Source organism: Wyeomyia smithii, chromosome 3 (genome assembly GCF_029784165.1).
Source record: "Wyeomyia smithii strain HCP4-BCI-WySm-NY-G18 chromosome 3, ASM2978416v1, whole genome shotgun sequence".
Lineage (NCBI taxonomy): Eukaryota > Metazoa > Arthropoda > Insecta > Diptera > Culicidae > Wyeomyia > Wyeomyia smithii.
Window position 1 is genome coordinate 111,845,688 of NC_073696.1, and position 19,547 is coordinate 111,865,234.

At 36.2% G+C, this 19,547-nt stretch overlaps 1 protein-coding gene across 8 annotated transcripts in view; it reads right to left on the minus strand.

Annotated features, from left to right (window-relative positions):
• The window catches only part of LOC129727266 (protein piccolo-like), a 55,646-nt gene extending 36,099 nt beyond the window's left edge, over nt 1-19,547 (minus strand). For 3 of the 8 annotated variants that reach the window (XM_055684916.1, XM_055684922.1, XM_055684920.1), the window contains exon 1: nt 6,557-7,244. In XM_055684916.1, coding sequence (XP_055540891.1) covers nt 6,557-6,750 — 194 coding nt within the window. In that variant the 5' untranslated portion in view covers nt 6,751-7,244. Of the gene's footprint in view, nt 1-6,556; nt 7,247-18,862 lie in introns of those variants that run through there. The other 5 variants (XM_055684924.1, XM_055684923.1, XM_055684917.1 and 2 more) reach the window with 4 other exon arrangements.

A 19,547-nucleotide genomic window follows, 5' to 3' on the forward strand; every position in this document is an offset into this window, starting at 1 on the left:
TAGTAGAATACACTCAAACACTATGGATAATCTATTGTTGAATGACAATTTGATAAGATTTTCAGAAAAATAAACAATTTATTCATATCCAGTAAGTATAAAAATTATATTAATCAAGATTTTGCTTTTTGTAACCAAACTTGGTTTATATCCGACACTCCCACACGGGAAGCTATGCATGAGATCATTACAGACGGCCGTAAAATTATCTCACGTCTTAAAGGGTAGGTATGGGGAACTAGCATGTAATAATGAAATTTTCTTCACGATTAAATGGGTTACCTAATAACCTAACCATTGATGGGATTTGTACGTGATGCTGATTCACATCCTTAGTGTTTGTGGCATACAAATAAATCATCTTTACTTCGCTAGAGTAAGAAAGAAGTTGCAAAATTTACTAAAACTTTCGTTCGAACATAAGGCACAACCGACTTGAACTTTGTGAACAATATCGAAAAATAAATTTAAAAAAAAAAAACATGCACAGAAACGGTAAATATTTCAATTGGGAAATAAAATGCGAAATTATAACAAAACACTATTATATAATTAAACACTACTACACACGGAGACGAAATTATCTTTGTTTTACATGTAAAATATTATAATTTTTTATGTTTATTCGAGTTAAGTTTGGCCGTAAGACTTTGTCGCACTTTAGTACTTCGTGTACTAATTGAAAAAAAAAATGCATCAAGGCAGTAAAACGTTTCCAGGACATTAAGGCAGGAAAACTATCTTAACGCATTTCTCTAATTTGTTCCTGGGAACGTTTAAATTTATGTTGAAAGAATATTCATTTTAAGGATCACCTTTGGAGCAAAAGTTCTATAACTCTATAACGAAGGCAATAATGTAACAAACTATCCTCGCCTTTTTATATAAATTTAAACCTTCAGGCGAGTGTAAATAAAAATATGGTATAACAAATTTAATGTATCGCGGAAGATGTATCTGTTGAGTCGCTTCTGCGAAATTCTAGTTACAATTATTTAATAGATTGCAACTCATTTAACTTACCACTCAGTCAGAGTTTCATTTCAGTTTTATTCACTAGGTAAACCTTCTTTACATTGAAAAGCTTTGTTTGCCATAAGGCATTTGTAGTTTGTGGTGTGACTAGTTTAGTAGGATTGCTTGTTCGAGTGTCGCTGTGGTCATTAACGCAAAATGTGAACATCATTTAATTATCACGATAGTTTTAGAGAAATGACAATGTTTTTTATTTTCACTAATAATTTTTAAGGTGAACGTCCGATGACCAATCCGCCCCGTGTAGGATGATTCAACTAGTTCCTAGAAATAAAATCTCATGCGCTTCATACGCTGATTATGACAATTGGAAAGTTACTTTCAGCTAACAAAATTTCTTTGTGCTCTTTCTCAGATATTGAAGGTGCTTTTGATAAATCGTCCTATTCTTCAATGTCTAGTGCAATGAGGAAAAAAGGATTTCACACGAGCATTGTTGACTGGATTCATACTAAAAAAGAGAAATCACTTCTGAGTTAGGAGGTTCATCTGTAAGGGTAAAGGCAACGAAAGATGTCCGGTGTTCTTTCGCCACTTTTGTGGTCTTTGGTGGCAGACGATCTTCTCAGAAGCTTAGAAGCACCAGGTTGCGAGGTTGTGGGCTTTGCGGATGGCATAGTCATCTTGGTAACAGGAAAGTTTGACAACATAGTCTTGGAAAGAATGCAAACGTCTCTAAAGTATACCCAGTCTTAGTGTATAAAGGAGGGTCGATATTTTTCACCGATGCTCAAAAATAGGTTCAAAAACTGGTGCAGGAATCTTCGGTCCTGGAAATAATATTACAGTGGCAATGGGACACTGACGAACAGTGTTTCAAGCGGAGATTTTGGCAATTCTTGAATGTGCCTGACTGTCAGAGAAAATATAAATGTGTGCGTTAAAAGCACTTGGAGCTTATATGGAGCATATAAATGTACATTCAAGATCATCTGGGAATGAATTCTCACATTGCGACAGCTGTGTCAAACAAACTTAGTATATTTGTATTGGGTTCCAGGACATTGTGACATTGGTGGAAATGAAAGGGTAGACGAACTTGCAAAACAACGATCTAACTCACAGTTTACCAGTGCAGTGAAAATGGAGCTTAAACGCTGGGATGAACAAAAGGTAATAACCAATTGCTTGAATGTTAAAAAGTGTTCCCAATCTCAAAGATTTATAACATCAAACGCAAATCATTCAAAAAAGCTCTTAAAATTACCGAAAAATTAGGCTGAAATATGCTATAATTTTGTAAGGAAAGGTTCTAGATATGTGTGGTCTTCAACAAAAGTGTGTATTTTGTATACCCAAATGCTTCTTTAGAACAATGTTTTCTTGTGAAATGTAACTAACAAAAGTTAAGCACAAAAAAACTAACTTTTAAGTGACTTTTATATTAAACACTCTGTAACTCTGTACCCAATGAAAATAGGAATTTTGTTTGGTCAGCATAGTTTCATATTTTTGCACGTTCTAAAACTTTGCCAAATAAACTATTCCTCTACTCTACTAACACAAAAAAGTTTGTACTTTTAATATATGAAAACCTAATGCTCGCCGTACTCTAATATGGGTGGATTGGGACAAACGGAACCTACAAGAGTTTATAGTACTTCAGCTTAACTTCGAGGTAAAGTATTGGCATCATTATTCCACTTGCCCCTTTTTAACCTATACGTTCTTGAATTTTTTTTCCATTCTCTTTTCTAGTAATTGCTTAGTCACCTTGAAGAGAAGCGTTGAAAGATTAGAAATCTTTCGAAAATGATGTTGAAGGTTGTTGGAACGCAGTTGTAGGCGGAGTTTCATTTCACCATCAAAGCAAAACAGCGTGGGTTGAACTGAATACTGCTCGATAAAGAACATCTCCCTGGACAATAGCGATGCTGGATAAAATCATTATCAATTCCTGGTTATTGCGGATAACCAACTGCAGATGACTCCACAGCCACCAGATCTACAGGTACCTACACCAATTTCCATTTCGCAACACGATGAACTCGACCTGATGAGAATTGGAGTAACTTTGTCCTTGACTTTGCTACGACTAGACATTGTAACAAATTCCATTGAACAAAACACCGATGTGATGATAGGGTAGTTTGGGGTAATTTGGCCCCCCTAAGGAAAACTACTGTTATTTCGTAGCCTGTGTTTTCTATCTCATAAACGTAATGTATTATAGTAATTATGATCTGTTTTCTATGTTTTTACACAGAAAAATCATGATATTGAGGTCAAAAGAACGAAAAAATAACGAAACTAAAAATAATGATTTTCGGACATAAAAAAATCGTTTGGGGTGAAAATGGACAGCTAGTGGGGTAATATGGACAGTGTTTTGGGTGATGTGGACAGAGTAAAAAAATGTGAGTATTATAGTATTAATGGTTCCTTGATACACAGTAGAAGGTGGTATTGAGCATACGGAATGATAATTGCAATTTTTAGGCATTGCACAGTGATTCCACCATAGGCCAAAAAATTACTCTCTTCCAATTATTCAAACTAGCGCGCGCGACACGTGTGTGTGTATGTATGTGTGTGCCTATGTGTGCGTCTGTGTGTGTATGTATATGTATGTGCGTGTGTGTGTATGTGTGTATGTGTGTATGGGTCAGTGTGTGTGTGTGTTTGTGTGTGTGTGTGTGTTTTGGTAGTACTTGAATGTTGCTGTACTTTGAATGTTGCTGTGTTAGGCAATTTCAATCATTGTTATGTTCGAAAAGCATAATTTCAAGCTCAACTTCGAATACTTGTAACTCCCTAAATTTTGATCTGATTTTCGATCAACAAGTTTTGTTTTTTTTTATTTTCCAGCGTTTATAAAAATACAACCAGTTTTTAAATCAAGTTTAAAACATTTTGGTGGAAAGCCAAAAATCATGTATTCTAGAACTCATGTGTACCGTACTCTTGTGAAACAGTTCGGAATGATTAGATGATCAACAGCCTATGGGAAATCGGTCAAACGGTTCAAAAGTTACAAATTTTTGAAAAATGGTTGTCAAATTTTGGCAACCCCAATTAAAAAAGAATCACCCTAAGGACCAAACAAAATAATACGGGTAAAGAAATTTCGATAAAGAACAAGTAACCAATATTGAGCATGATCTGAACAAAAAATAAATCTGATAATAAGAAAAGTTTAACGACATTTTAGGTGAATAACAATTTCTGACATCAGAAATGAGCTCAGCAACCCAAAATTGGCATTATTCGTCATTTTCCATCATTTTAAAAAGACTTAGGTTTTTTCCAGCTTTTGTAGAGAAATCCGCCACTGTGCGGGGGATTAAAAGCACTATGTGTACAGATAATTCATCCCGTATAACCTGTAATACTTTTGACAGTTAATTCTTTGTACACCACCGTCTGTCCGTCCGTTTTTGTATGCCCGCGGTATCAGTCCGACAAAAGAATTTACTTCAAACTCACCTGACCATATCAACCCAAAAAACTGTCCATTTTACCCCAAACAATACGCCTTACAAAAACGCCATTTCTTCCACTATTTCTTCCACTAGTTATCGTAATCTTTTGTCAAAATATAGCCTTTTACTAGACAAACACGGATGCAAAGCTGATAAGACTGAAAACATTGAAAAAGTTCTCAAAAAAACCTAAAATACACGAGCGTAAAACTTACAGCAAAATCAACTTTTGTTGTTTACTTTGTTTACATTGGCACTACGGCGCACCTATCACAGCAAACCATGAAATTTTTATGTAAGGTAGGGTTTATTAGTTCAAGGAAAGGATAAAGTAGTACATGGAACCCAAAAAAGTCATACTTTCCAAGATAAAGCACCTGTCCGTTTCACCCCAGGGGTCCAAATTACCCCAAACTACCCTAAATTAAACGGCGCCGCGTAAGTGATGAAATGAAGGAATGTGAAAGAGGGGACGGACTGCGCTGCACAGCGCAACGTTTTTCACGATGTACATAAGTTTTTTGTCAACTCTATAACTGTTCATTTAGTTTTTACAATCGACACATCACAAAAGTTATTTTATTGTTGTAACTGTTTAAAAAAGGTATTTTATTGTAGAACTTTGGTTACTTTTAGATACAATTACAGATTTAATTTTTTTCAATTGTCTAAGAGAAAGGGTACAGATGAGTTATGAAAAATGCAACGATCAATAATTAATACATGTTCAATTGCTCGAGAATAGATTTATTTTTGTTAAAGTGACGCGTATTTGTGCCTAACAAAAAATATGGCGTGACTGTTACATCAATATTTACTCTCGAAAAAAAAATATTATAGTAGTTGAATTATGAATTAGAAAAATTATGAAGTGACTGTTACATCAATATTTATTCTCGAGGTTATACTTACTTTGGAGGAATTATCTTGAAAAATCTTATCGCTTCAAAAATCATTGAATAATATGCATTGATTAGATCAACTAATGTTCGATATGAGATTGATCTGAGCGACCGACAATGTATAAATTTATTTACGGTATAGATTGTGATCTCTATGAACATGAATAAGATGTCTCACACCTGAGCTGTTACTATTGTTATTAGCTTGCATTCATTAATGCATCTGACAGTTTTTACCACCTATGGAACCCATGTAAATCATTAGTAGCAATAATTAAAATAACAATTGAAGCAGGAAACAAGCATTTGATGAGTATTTTGACCTTATAACGGGCGGGCGCAATGCAACAAACGCTACAAAGGTGCTCCGTTAGTTCAAATGCACCGAGGTTTTTTTTTACGCAAGGGATGCGTTCCAAATTTGTATGGGCCCGCGTAAAGTCTTGTTTGGGTTGAAAATATAACGAAGAAAACCGTCCCGAAATGTTTGAACCTTGTTTAAACATGAAAGTGGACAATCTAGAGACCAAAAAGCAATATTTAAAGTTTTCAGTATTTTCACCAACATTTGTAAACTGTTTTTGAAATCGGATATATACTTTTGGCTTAACACGAAAAACGTGATGCAACTGAGGTCAATATCTTGTACCGTTTTCGAATAATGAAAAAAAGCAGCCCGCATAAAAAAGGGCTTACTGTAGACTCAATAAAAAAAGCAATATCAAATAGATCTGATATATGCTGGTCACTAACATGATTTAGACCTTGTAACAGTGACATTAGTTTTCCAGGAAGACAAACTAAAAGGTGTGCAAAAAAGCAAGAGTATCATTCACTCTCCGTAATACCGTAACACGAGGTATAATTGATCATCGGGAAATCTTAACAATATTAGTTGATTTGATTTGGAAGAATGTATGGAATAAATTGACAATTTGAACTGTGTAAGAATGAAACTAGTTAATCAAATGTAAAAATTTATACACTATTTTGAAAATCAATTAGCATTTAATAATATTTGAAAATCAGCCAGATGAAGTTACCGTTGCAGCACTGCGTGATGCGTCAGCGCATTTTGTGAAGCAATACCAATATCGCCTCTTTCTAGACGGAGTGAACCTACCGCGAATTTCTGACTCACTTTTACCGCGATTATGAGTGAAGTCAGGGCAGTTCAATGACCAAACTGTTACTCACTTGTCTACGAAGTCGAATCCTTTGTCTTCCTTCACCATATACGCTGGATACGATTGCAATATTTCATTTGCTTTGCCGTTATAGGAGCCTAACATTTCACGGTACTTCGAGTAAACTAAGCTTTTTAGCTGGGGATTTGCTGCAGCTGTTGTTCTGCCACCCGGTGCGGAACTGGTTATGGTTTGCATTGCCATATTGGTAATAACTGTTTTCGATTTTCGTTTATGCACTTTGTTTTGGGTGATATCGCTGTTGTTGTCATACAAGGTTTCGAATGTTCACATAGCACGACTGGATGTGTCAATTAAATCAATTAAATTAAAAAAACTCTTGAATTACGACGCGCCATATGATCAAGTGACATCAACGGCAACCACCTCCGCAGATTAGCGCGAATTTCCTGTTATAGTAACACTAGTGAAGCCATTCAACCAAACAAAATTCGCACTCGTTGAGTAAATACGAAAAAAACACTACACCTATGAATCAATATTTAGAACCACTTTAAATAAAGCAACGAAGTCACGGTTGGTATGCGAGTTATTTCATCGATAAACAATTTGGGCACCCCACGACTAGAACCAGCGGTTACTTGACCACCGAGGAAGCGAAACACAAAGGATTACATGCAGCACTCGGTTCAAAATACGACCGTTCAGTAGGACGTTACTGTTCAAACTGAAAATCTTGCGCCTCATCAGCATCAGTTGAGCGTTACGAGAAATATACTAAATATGGTTTCGCGCTTAGCAAGAGGCATATGAAGAAGGAGCAACCGGCGGGAGAAGCGAACAAGTCTGGCTGCAGCTTATGGCTCCAAGCCACTACCGTTGCTGGCTAGCCGATACTGACGACACTCCGAGAAGTTGTTGACTGTTTCTTTGCTGGAGCTTTCGGCCGGCGTAGATCGAGCTTAGCCTGTCGTCCAGTGGGGTTACGAGAGGAATGTTTTTTATAGGCCGGGCGGAAAAGAAAGGCGATACGCTGATGATTGAAATCATTGACTGAGAGAGCGGACAGGTTTGAGTACCCATAAAAGGAGTTGGTATTCAGTAAATCACGAAATCGATTTTCTATGATTCAGAGAGCTGAATACTAGTGAGTAGGGGAGCTTTATTTACCTTGGGTATTTTATGTAAATATCATGTATCCATAATTTGAATGTGAACTATGTGAATGTTGTATTAAAATCGTTTCTTTGTGTATTATCTTCATTCAAACAGATTTAGATTTTTAGAGCTCTGTTGTTGAAAAGTTTAATTTTGAAATTCAAATCTTTAAATTCCTGTATTAGAATGGAGGGCTTGAATTCAGGATAGAAAAATATAAGACAATTTTTTTTTGGAGACTTAATCTACTTATTACAGAAGGAAAATCCCTTTTTTGTACAACATTACAAGTCTCCTACAATTAGACAACTTATTTTTTCAGCCAGAGAATTCTGAGCTACAATGAATTAAATAATGTGTATACTAAAATATGAGCGCTCTTTTAGAAAACCACTCGTGAGTCTAAAAACTTTTCCTGTTTGTGAAAAATCAATAAGTACTCCGTTAAATAATCAAAATATATTTCATTCAAATAAAAAATGATCGAATATGGCATGGCTTACAAGTTACAATCGTTCGCTATGACTGTGAACTATGAAAAAGTACATATGAAGAAATCTTATAATTTAATAATCCAAGCACTTTTTTCTGGAATTTTCGACTCTCGTCCCCACCATAATTAGGCATCATAAACTCGTCTGCCCCCTCTCAATCTTATGATTTGTCCACACTATAGACTGTAATTCGCAGAGCTGCGAATTTTCACTGTCAGCAACAGAATATCAGTTGAAGTTGAAAGCTGTGAATATCAATTTCAGCACGAACAAGCTGAGAATGAAATTACTTCATCGGTTTTATGCATAGGATTGGCTAAGATAAAATATATTTGAAATGCTTCTAGACAATATCATTTTTATCAGTGAGAATTAACACGGGTGACACTCAATATCAGTTTCAACATGAGAGAATGAACTTGCTGTTGTGTGATTTCCTTTTTTTAGATTCGAAATTTCGCAGCTCTGGCTGAACGGGTTGTTAATAAGATTTACTTCATTCGAAAAAAATTGAAATTGATTTAAAAATATATATATATTTTTAAAACTTTTTATTCTCATTTAATAAATTTGTATCACAGCCTATATTGGACACCATATATATGTATTCCGAATTTATCATTTATCTTTTTTTTTTTTCAAAATTTATTCTTAGAAAGATAGTTTCGCCCTGGCCACTGAATCAAGCCTGGCTTTTTTTCTCTTCCGATTTGTTTTTGCCGTGAGGAAGCCCTTTCGCGTGCAGAGCAAAAAGATCGGAAGAAGTGTCGTACACGCATGAAAGATAGCAAAACGGAACAGAGATACAATTTATGGTATTCAATTACAGAATGTTTTTATTGCTGTAGATTGAGTTATACGGCCGGCAGTATAAAATGGAATGTCGTTTAGTGTTGTTGTAGTTGCTTATGATAGAAATTGGCTCTGATTTTTTTGTGGGTCGCATTATTTCGATGCAATTGAGAGTGCATTGTGGGCAACTTTCAAGGTGCAATCAGTATTGTTGGTATTGTAAAAGATATATTTGCTCTTAAGTTTGACAGATCATCAGTCACGACTTTTAAATAATGATCAAAATAACTTGTATGAGTCATAAAATCTAATTTTTGATTTCAATTTTTATGATCTGTTATGCATATAGCATTGGTTATTTTATCGTGGAGAGAAATAATGATTTAAACTAAACGTACGTTTAAGTGACTCGTTTCAAATGACACGACACGTTTTAACTTAAAATGGATATGGTGACGGAAGAAAAAAATACCCACCGAGAGAGGCTTTGTATCGCCATCGACACACCAGAAAGGATTAATTAAATTCATTAACCAGTTGAAAACTGCAACTTTCAGCCTATTGCTCGCTTCCTACTTATTTTATGTACCCGAGGCGTGTGCGCCTCAAATGCAGAACAAGTTTCCGATTTGCCGCGACGACGACGCAAACTCTCCTTCTCACATAATCGATTCAAACGAACCAAACGTGTCGTTGTTCGTTGGTGTGACTTGAAACAGGATTTTCAGATGCGTCTTTCCAATTTGCTTTTAAGGAAACCAAGCGTACTTCTGTCCAGTGCCTGCTGGTTGTGCGCTACGAACTAGTCTTACCACGACTCATCCTCCAGCAGGGATTGTGAGGGCACAGTAGGTTATGGTTTGACCAAAATTAGGTTTATTACTTGTCTTGGTCACGTGTTACGAGAACATTTGCTAGTCAATAGTACTAGAAGTCGAATGACACTTGGAAATTGATTTCCGTTTTATCGTCGCGTTATAAAACTAATAAAATCTGAATAAAAAAGTAGAGCATTCCCTAGTGCCTTTGAAATACTGTCAAAAGGTGTCTATGCAACACGTGAATGAAAAATTTTACAACTTTAATGACGTTTTTTCTCAAATTGCATCGTTCGTCCGCTTGCGTTGGAAACGTTGGGGACAGGTTGTTTAGATAGCGATCCTACGTTCAACTGAGTGGTTATTTGCGGCTAGTGAACCAACAGTGATAATTTATGGTGTTGTTGTGTTGCTGCCATGACCAAAGCCTGCTTGAGATGCGCAAAGCCTAGTACGGAAGATCGGCGTTAAGACCTTTTAGCACTACTATTAAACCCCATTGATTTAAAAAAGGGGCTTTCAAGTAAAAATCTAATCTTAGAAATGTTTAACGATGTAGTTTACCAATAATGTCAGCTTTAATTAAGTTATAACGGGTTGTTTCAGTAAACAAAAAAACAAAAAAAGAAATCGGATTTAGCTTGTTGATTATAGCGCAAATGAAAAAGTTTCAACAAGTGTGGTCTACGTGTAATACTTATGTAATACTACTTCCTGTGGATTCCACATTCGATCATAGAAAGTAAAATTTTAAACTAGTGAAATTGTTAACAGACGTAATATTTTATAGCTAAATAATCTTTAGAATTGACGTAAAAATTGCAAATACATATACCAACCCGCTGTTATAATAAATAACACAAAAATAAAAGATAAATGTCGAAGGATGCTGGCGGCGTGCTTGTTTGCCATTGATCGGGATTACCTTGCGTCTTATTTATAATCCCATCGTTAAGTCGGGGAGTTGTGCTGTGCGTAGCCAGAATTGTGTAATAGTTCTGTGTATCTTTAGACTTATAACATAAAGCTTGAGGCATTGTCTCTTCGGTTCGTCGAACGTCCGAGCGAAGGAAAATGCAATGTCGCAAACTGTTTCTTGCTCGACGTGATAATGATGATGACTTCGTAATATTTGCGCGCGTAGAAATAGATGGGAAATATGTTTTTGATCGAAATTGAGCATCAATTGGCGCGGTTGTTCAAATATCTATGGAATTTATTTCTCAAATTACGTTTTTTGACGCTCGAATCTTATAAGACGAGCCTTCCGGGATTAAACCTATGATGCTGCAAGTTTTTTTCGATCACGGTTGGAAACAGGAATCGTTTCGCTATAATGCCGCACTGTTCCTGTACACTAACAGTCGGGTACACAGTATTTCTGTTTTGCAATTTTCTTCGGATATATTTGTTTATTTTAGTTTATGGGTCATAAATCGTATCATTGCTATTATATATTCAGTTTTGCTAAAAATACCAAACGAAAATGATTACGTTGATAGCTGTCACGTTAAAACATCAGCAAAATATACATATGTTACTTTTCCGTGAAGCTATTCGGGTCGACAACAACTATTACACGTCGCGAATGTTACTGGTTAAATGATATAAAATTTCTATAAAAGTATGTAAAATGTTGAGATAAAGCATGTAAATTTTTTGACGTAGGACTACGTCTCTTAGGAAGTTCGGCTACGCAGGAAAATAAAAACAGAAGAGGGGAAAATATATAATATATAAGTCGGTTTCAATGTTAAAAGTTTTCAATGGATTTTCTTTGTTCTTGCCGCAATTGATTAGAAAACCAAACCCAATTTGTAATTCGATTATTCAAACTATTATGCTATTGAAAATTGTCAAGCCTTGTTGCAACGCAGATTTCGACCTCTGATTGATCTTTAAAGCTTGCTTCCCTTAACACGGTCGGCAGAATATAAAATCTAGTTGACCGAAAATGCGCTCTTCTGGCTATACAGTAATCACCCGATCATATCACTCCCCGATTTTTTCTGCCCCCGATTTTATCGGCCCTCGATTTCATCATTATATAACACTTCATTGAAAATAATGTCAGGATAAACTGATTTTCTATTTATATTAAGTAATTTTGCATAACATCATTCTGGATACAGTTTACATCGAAAACCCAACCATTGCACAGTGTTTTATTTTGGCGTTTTCGTTCGATTAATTGAAAAGGGATATAAATGTTAACTATAGCCACAACGTATATTCATTAGGGTGAGGCAAAGTAACCGATTTTCCAGAACCAATTTTTTTTGGTTTCTTTTGGGGCCCCAAACAATCTTAAACTTACCTAAAGTCAGAATTTTGTGTTATATTTGTATGGGAGCCCTCCCTTTATGAAGAGGGAAGGGTCTCGAACTATTCTAATCACCTTTTTCGGTCCCAAAAACTCCTTCATACAAATTGGTACAGAAGTATCCACGTCTTTAAGGATCAGAGAGACAGACAGACAGATAGAACTGTTTTTATATGATTAGATGGCTTGTAGTAATTTAAATCGCTGATTTTACGTATTAAATTAATTGTTTACCATCTTCCATAACAAAACAATAATAAAAAAATTCCCGGTTTTATCACCTTCCCTATTTTATCACCTCAAATATCATCAAACATCAAGGGGGTGATATAATCGGGTGATCATTGTAAAATAGCCTGCGAACAGAGACGAATGCCAAATTAGGCAAAGCCTCATTAAATTAAAAACAAAAAAAAAACAAAATAGCCTGCTTTTATTCAAACAAATCATTTACTAGTGGATGGTGCAAGCGTAGGACATATTTCCGCATCAGCAAGTAGCAACAGTCGTAGCAGCAGCATATAACCAGCAGCGGCACCGGTGGCGCGATCTGTAAGGCGTCGTACACAAGTTACGTAACGCTAAAAATTTAGATTTCAGACCCCCTCCCCCCCTATGTAACGATAGGTAACGTTCGATATGATTCCCCCCCCCTATAATTACGTAACGCTGAACAGCTTGATCCCCCTCCGAAATTTTCAATTTAAAGCAAACATCACAGTTACGTAACTGTCTCTACTACCTCCCCTCCCTCCTTCGTATATATAAGTAACGAAGACTCAACCCCCCTCCCCATTCATGCGTTACGTAATTTGTGTACGACGCCTAATACCAAAACTGTTCAGACGAGTAACTCGTCGCTCGCCTCGCCTTCTGTATTAGGCCCAATAATCTGGCAACCGTGTCTAATTTTTAATGAGGAAACAGTTTCCCACTGTATTGTCAGAGTTTTTTTTATCCCCACCGTCGAGGTAAAACAGAGATGCAATCAGCATTATATCCGATATTGAACTGAACAACAATTAATTTAATGTTTTCTCGTTTTGCGCTTCAATTAAAAGTAAAATGTTGTTTCATTCTGCAATGCACTCTAACTGTTGAAACATGCTGGTGTTCCATTCCTATTCAGTGATGTCGTATTTATATATGCAAATTGAAATTCAGTAGCACTTCAACTCCTCTTTTGCACAAAATTTGAAAAAAAAAATCTGTGTTTAGGGATGGGTCAGCTGTGCACGAGCCGTTGATACGCACCGGCTCACGAAAATAAAATGGTTTTTAAGCGCCTCAAAACTGATCGGTCACTCGACCCGAAGTTTACCGAAACAGCAAGATTTTCGTGTGTGATATATATTCTGATTTCTATCTATGTCAATGTATTCATTGTACACATCTTGAGTTAGGTATTTCACACATTTTCTATATGAAGTCAGAGTAAATGTTGTTCGAATCGAGAGGACACATTGGTTGACTAAGGCTTGAGCTTTTGTGTGTAGAAACGCGAAAGATGCCAGAACAGAACACCAAATTTTGTTTTTGGAAAGATCGAAGAACTTTCTGCTGTATAAAGAAATAAGCTTTTTCAATTCGATGTCCAGACAAGTGAAATGTGCAAAAGTTAGTTTCTACTGATACAGCAAATTATGATTGCCTTCGTAACATTTGTGTTTCATACTTCACTCTTTTTTTTTGTTAAACTGCATTTTCTCACGCGAAAAACCTTGTTAAAGTTGAAGTATGAATAACCTAAGAGTTGTTGTTTGTTTAATTTTATTAACTAAAAAGTTTTGCAAAGCATAAACCAGACTAGACGAGTTACAGGGTGCGACAGGAAAAAATACATAATGTTTGAACTCTAATACAGTCATACCTCGATATAAGGCAACCTCGATATAACGTAACTCGATATAACGTAACTTTTACCTCGATATAACGTAACTTTTTAAAATGTATTGAAATTGAAAATAAATGATACAGCAACTGTTTTTGGGGTATAAATTGCTTCAAAAAAGTGTCTGTAGTAAGTTTCAAAATAATGAAACTAATGCGAAAATTGTTCAAATACTCATAAGAAAGGTTTAAAAATACTAATAGGTGATGGAAAATAGGTTTTCACGCATCCTTCACAGTTTTGCATCAATTAGAAAAAAAAAATTTTTTGCTTGTTGAAATTTTCTCTAAATGGGCATAAGATAATACTGATAGGTAATGGGAAATAGGTTTTCGCGCATCTTTGAGTAACCATCAACAGTCTTGCATCAATTAAAAAAAATTTTTTTTGCTTGTTGAAAATTGTCCTAAATGGGCATAAGAATGGTTTAAAATTGCTGATAGGTGATGGAAAATAGGTTTTCATGCATCTTTGAGTAACCTGTGTATCAATTGAAAAAAAAATTTTTTTTTGCTTCTGAAAATATTTCTAAATGGGCATAAGAAAGGTTTGAAAATACTGATAGGTGATGGAAAATGGGTTTTCGCGTATATTTGAGTAACCATTAACATTCTTCGATATAACGTAACGAAAATAAAAATAAAGTTGTCTTATATCGAGGTATGACTGTATTGGGTTAATTTGTGTAGACTGGTTTCGGCCCTGATCACGCAGGCCTATAAGAGTTATCAGCGACAGCTGACTCTTCTGCATGTGACTAGACATTCCTTTCATTCGCAAAAATAACGCCTGCACAGCTGTGTGCGTAGTTGATAGGGGTGAGCAATAGAATAGTCGTCAGTGGAATGTGAATGCTCGCTATTGTTTGTTTCGGTTGCTGACGGTGATTAGGGATGCATGAGTCTTTGATACGCATCAGCTCGCGAATGTAACCAGCGGTTTTTAAAGCGTTCCAGAGCATATCGTTCGCCCGGAACCGAAGTCTACCGAAACATCATGATTTTTGTGTGTATGATACATATTCTGATTTCAATATCTGTCAATGTATTCAGTGTACAATAATTGCGTCATGCATTTAACACATAACTTGAGCAAAGTCAGAATAATCGGCGTTTTGAGAGGTTTATTAAGGCTTGAACTCTTGCGTGTGCACACACTGTCTGCCTTTAATGATCTCAATTTGCTTAACTACTGATTTATCTCTGTTGACAGTGTATTTGGTTATGTTATGTTTACTTTAAAATGTAGTAGGACATTGAAATATTTTATTACAGATTTGCACCCAGAAGACGCCGAACGAGGTTTCCAAGATAATGAGATGTCATTTGGTCACAGTTCGCAACAAAAAGTCTCTACAGGATGCTGTTAAGCATCGGAGCCCGAAAAGTGCAAGTCTAAAGTTTGCACGTACGGTAAACGTGATAAAATTGACCCGCACAAAAATTTTTCGCTTTTCGGTATGTTCCATCAGGAAACTTGCCAAGAGTAAAATTTATGCGAAGAATCATCCTAGGAGACCTTTTTTTGCTCGTTACCTTTCAGCGAAGCGTCAAGTCATTTCAAATTTTAAAATTTTCTTACCTCTAATATCTTTAAGAAAGGAGGGCTCCATGAAAAGATCTACCCCGCCCCCCCCACCTAAACCCGGCACGTTTATTAAACGTCCTATTCTCTCAAATATTTGACCGTTTAATTGTTTTTTTTAACCTCTCTTCAACTCTTTCCCCTATTTGTTGGCAAGAAAATCGATAAAAAAGTAACATGGGACGAGCATGTTAAAAACGATAGTCGTTACTTATTGCTCAAGCTAATGCAATGTTTTTTTTTAAATCTGGTAAACATTTGTTGTAAAACGGTAATTGACACTACCAAAGTTCTAACAATCATCAGGATGTTTAATTGGCCGGCGTTAGATGGAATAAGATTAGACTAGTTAATACTCTAAATCAAAATGGAATTGAAATGAATTTCTTGAGCTAAACTAACTCTTTGTTAGTGAGATTCTTTTCGGGAGCTATCAAATCAAACTTAAGTATATTAATATTGTTTGCCTTCAAAGTCCGTAGCATTTTGGACTGCTACAAACTGTTGTTGCACGTGCCCCATCTGCCGGATCATGGGATGAAACCATATACCATTTTTAAAACAATCTCCATCACAAATCACCAGCAGGGCAGAATATTCCGAATTCGTGCATAAATTTGCGTCCCACGCAACACGCTTATTGCGGATCGCAGTCGGATTGGCCGTGCATTGCACAGTCCCGTGCGGCGCATGCGTGTACTACCGACGTGTCCAAAAGCGCACCGGTTCGGTGCACAGGACACGGGAGTGAAGGATGGGGTGTGTGAACACGGAGTGGTGCCAGTCTGGCTACATTCAGGTCCACGCCCAATAACAGCGCGCGTGTACTTACAATATTCGGAGTGGCTCAGCTCGACCGACACAGTCAAATTTTATACGAGAAATAAATTGTGAGATTGCAAAAGTGTTTAGTAGCGGATAAATTAGAGTAATAAAAACAGGAACCAACCAAAGCGTACGAATCCCGTCGTGTTGCAAGAAAGTAGGAATATCTGTTGAAAGGTATTTTTAACTGGCGCTTTTGATGGCCGGTAGCAGTACATGAAAATGGTGTACAGATATAGCAATTTGCTTGTTTAACCATTCCGGAGCGCAGTTCCTGTTGACAAAAATTCACGCCAAGAGGGAGGATATCATCGGTGGTTTCAATGTTAAGGTTGAATAAGCTTTCGTCACAATAGGAGAGTAGATGGTATTCTGAGCTAAATTTTAACTAATCGAATCTGATAATTCAAAATATTTCTTATAGGACCGTTTCAAGGCCAAATGAGTTCATCTGCCATGAATTGAACTTGCGTTCGGCCGGCTGATTTTATAATTCATATTTCTCAGTCATTACGAACGCGAAGCGTTGATGCTATGAATGATTTAACTGTATTGTTTATAGGCTATACAAATCTTTAATTAATATGCAGATTGTACAATTTATGTTTTATGTGAAGAGTCACATTACTTTTATGGCCTATTGAATATGTAAAATCAATACAGAACATCCGTGGGCTGAGTAAGTTAATTCGTGATTATATTAGCTGCACCATTGAGTATTTTACCCATATTAATGATCGACATTTTATGGGTGCTTATCCAACATTACATATAGGACCCTGGATTAGAACGTTGGTTAGCAGGCGCTTAAAAACGCAAAAGGTGCTACAATGCAATAGGAACCATGGCTTCTTAACCGAAATACTCAAACTCTTGGTGTTAAAAACACACAAATACGCAATCGATCTGTCCTGCTTTTTTGGTAAACTATTGGAGTCACTTTTTGATTATTTGATTCAAAAATCTGAAATTTCGCATGGTATGCGTGAATTATATAAAATATATAGCGAAAAGTAGCACTAACAATAACAAGGGTGGCTTGTTTGAACGATCATAAACTTATATGAGAAGAGAAAGAGTATCTCATAACTTCATAACTTCAGTTGTTAAGGTTAGTTAAATATGTTCCATAACATTTCGTCGGAGGCATTCCTCCAACTTAGGAGGAGGATGTTACTTGAAAGAACGAACGATACCAAACCAGTCGAGTTCTAATAGCGGGTTGTGTGGAGTTTTTTGGACTAAGGTAACATTAGAAAGGCTAGTTTTGACCGAGTCGGTCAAAAAGCTTTTCCATAAAAATGTAAGAAAAATATCATACACTAAGCAGAAATCGTTGCCTAAAACTAAACATGGACAGTGCATTTTTTTGCTGTGGTATTGATACATGAAAAATTTCCTTTTTATGTCATCAGAATTAAATTATTCAAAAAGCTTCTTAGAGCATAATTTTCAACTGAGCCTAAAATCTATAATTTTTTAAATAACATCACAAAAAGAGCAAAGCTATTATTTTAAGCTGACTGTAAAGCAGATTGCGCATTAATGGTAAATCGGTGTTGCATAAATTTTTCTAAAAACATTTATTTATCACAGAAGCTACAAGTATCGAGTAATGAAAGACCCAAAAGAAAAGTAAGAGAACGAAGTCAAAGCAGAACCAAAATCAAGGATCAAGTTTCAAGGACTCTCGTAGAATTTTTTTTACTTCATTTCACGAATTTTCTGGAATAGCTTCAAAGGCAAGTTCAGTTACTCAACCATTTGCTAAAGTTCATATTAAACGTAGACAACCCTTACGCCAAGATATATCTGATGAGATATGAGTGACGCAGTCAGCTTGAAAACAACAAGCGCATGTTTTTGCATATACGGCAATCAATGACCATCGCACGCGATTAATAGATGAATGGCGGTTTGGCACCATGCGTGCTGTTGAGTGAATGTACGAAAGTAAAAGTACAATCAACCTTGGCATTAACTAGTACTATTTTAAACTACAATGACTAGCTGTTGAAACACTTGCCTTGTGTGATCACTCCTCTCCTTGTTTAGTACATTGAAATGTGACATTTAACCTTTCTGCAAACAACAGCCAAATAAGAATATATCAGATAACGTTGAACTGCTGAGTACCTGATACCTGTTTTTTTAGAATACAGTTCTTAAAATACTACCAAAGTTTTATCTTCGATTTGCTCTTTTATTAAAATTTGTTATGATTAAGAAATTCCTCTCTTTACCTTACATGTAAATATTCTAGATATTGGTATTACAACCAAATCACAAATATGATTGTTCTATCACCATTATATCCATTGATGTTTATTTCAAATCTGGTGTCACCTCTAAAAATAACAACCAGCGAAGCTATGGTCAATATAAAAAGAAGTCTAATAACTCTGCTTGATCCACTGTTTCACCCGGCTGAGGCGATATGATATGACAGCATAAGAAACTCATTTTTTACCTTGTAGATCTATCCATGTTGCGACAGAGCGTATGGCTACTTTATCGTTGCCTCTCTTCGGGTGTTCGACTTCCGTATCAAGGATTTGCTGGTTGTGCTCAGCTTCCGGCTGATTGCGCCTGCTAGTGAACACACTTACACAGAATTCTACTAAGTACCATCCAATGTAACCAAATTTCTGCGAGGCTTAAGAATTCGTCCTCACTTCGAAAACATTCACAGATTAGTCGTTTTCGAGCCTGAAATATCACTTTTTTTTTCAACGCACCTTGAAATTTCAAATTTTCTAAAACGTAATTTTCATTTTTCTATTTTATGCTGCTGAAGCTTTAGCTCGAAATCGTTTCAGAGTGCTTGATCACTTTCAGTTTTCTTTTTCCTCTATGTCTCCTGGCTGAGAGTACATCCATAAAAGGATGCAATTCGAACTAGAAAAAAAGAAACCCGACAGCACTTGCTCTATAGTCATAGGCTCAACGTTACGCGTTCAATCGTCCAACTCACACTGAGCCGTGGGTTGAAAAATTTTCACGAGAAAATCTGTTCCAACGAATTTCCTCGGCTTACCAAGCCGAAGTCCGTTGTCACACACAATTCGCCGGCAGTTGTCCGTCTACAAGCAGACGACGACGGCCACCAATATACACAGTGTGACGTTCTAACGGCCGCCATGAGCCGAGAAAGT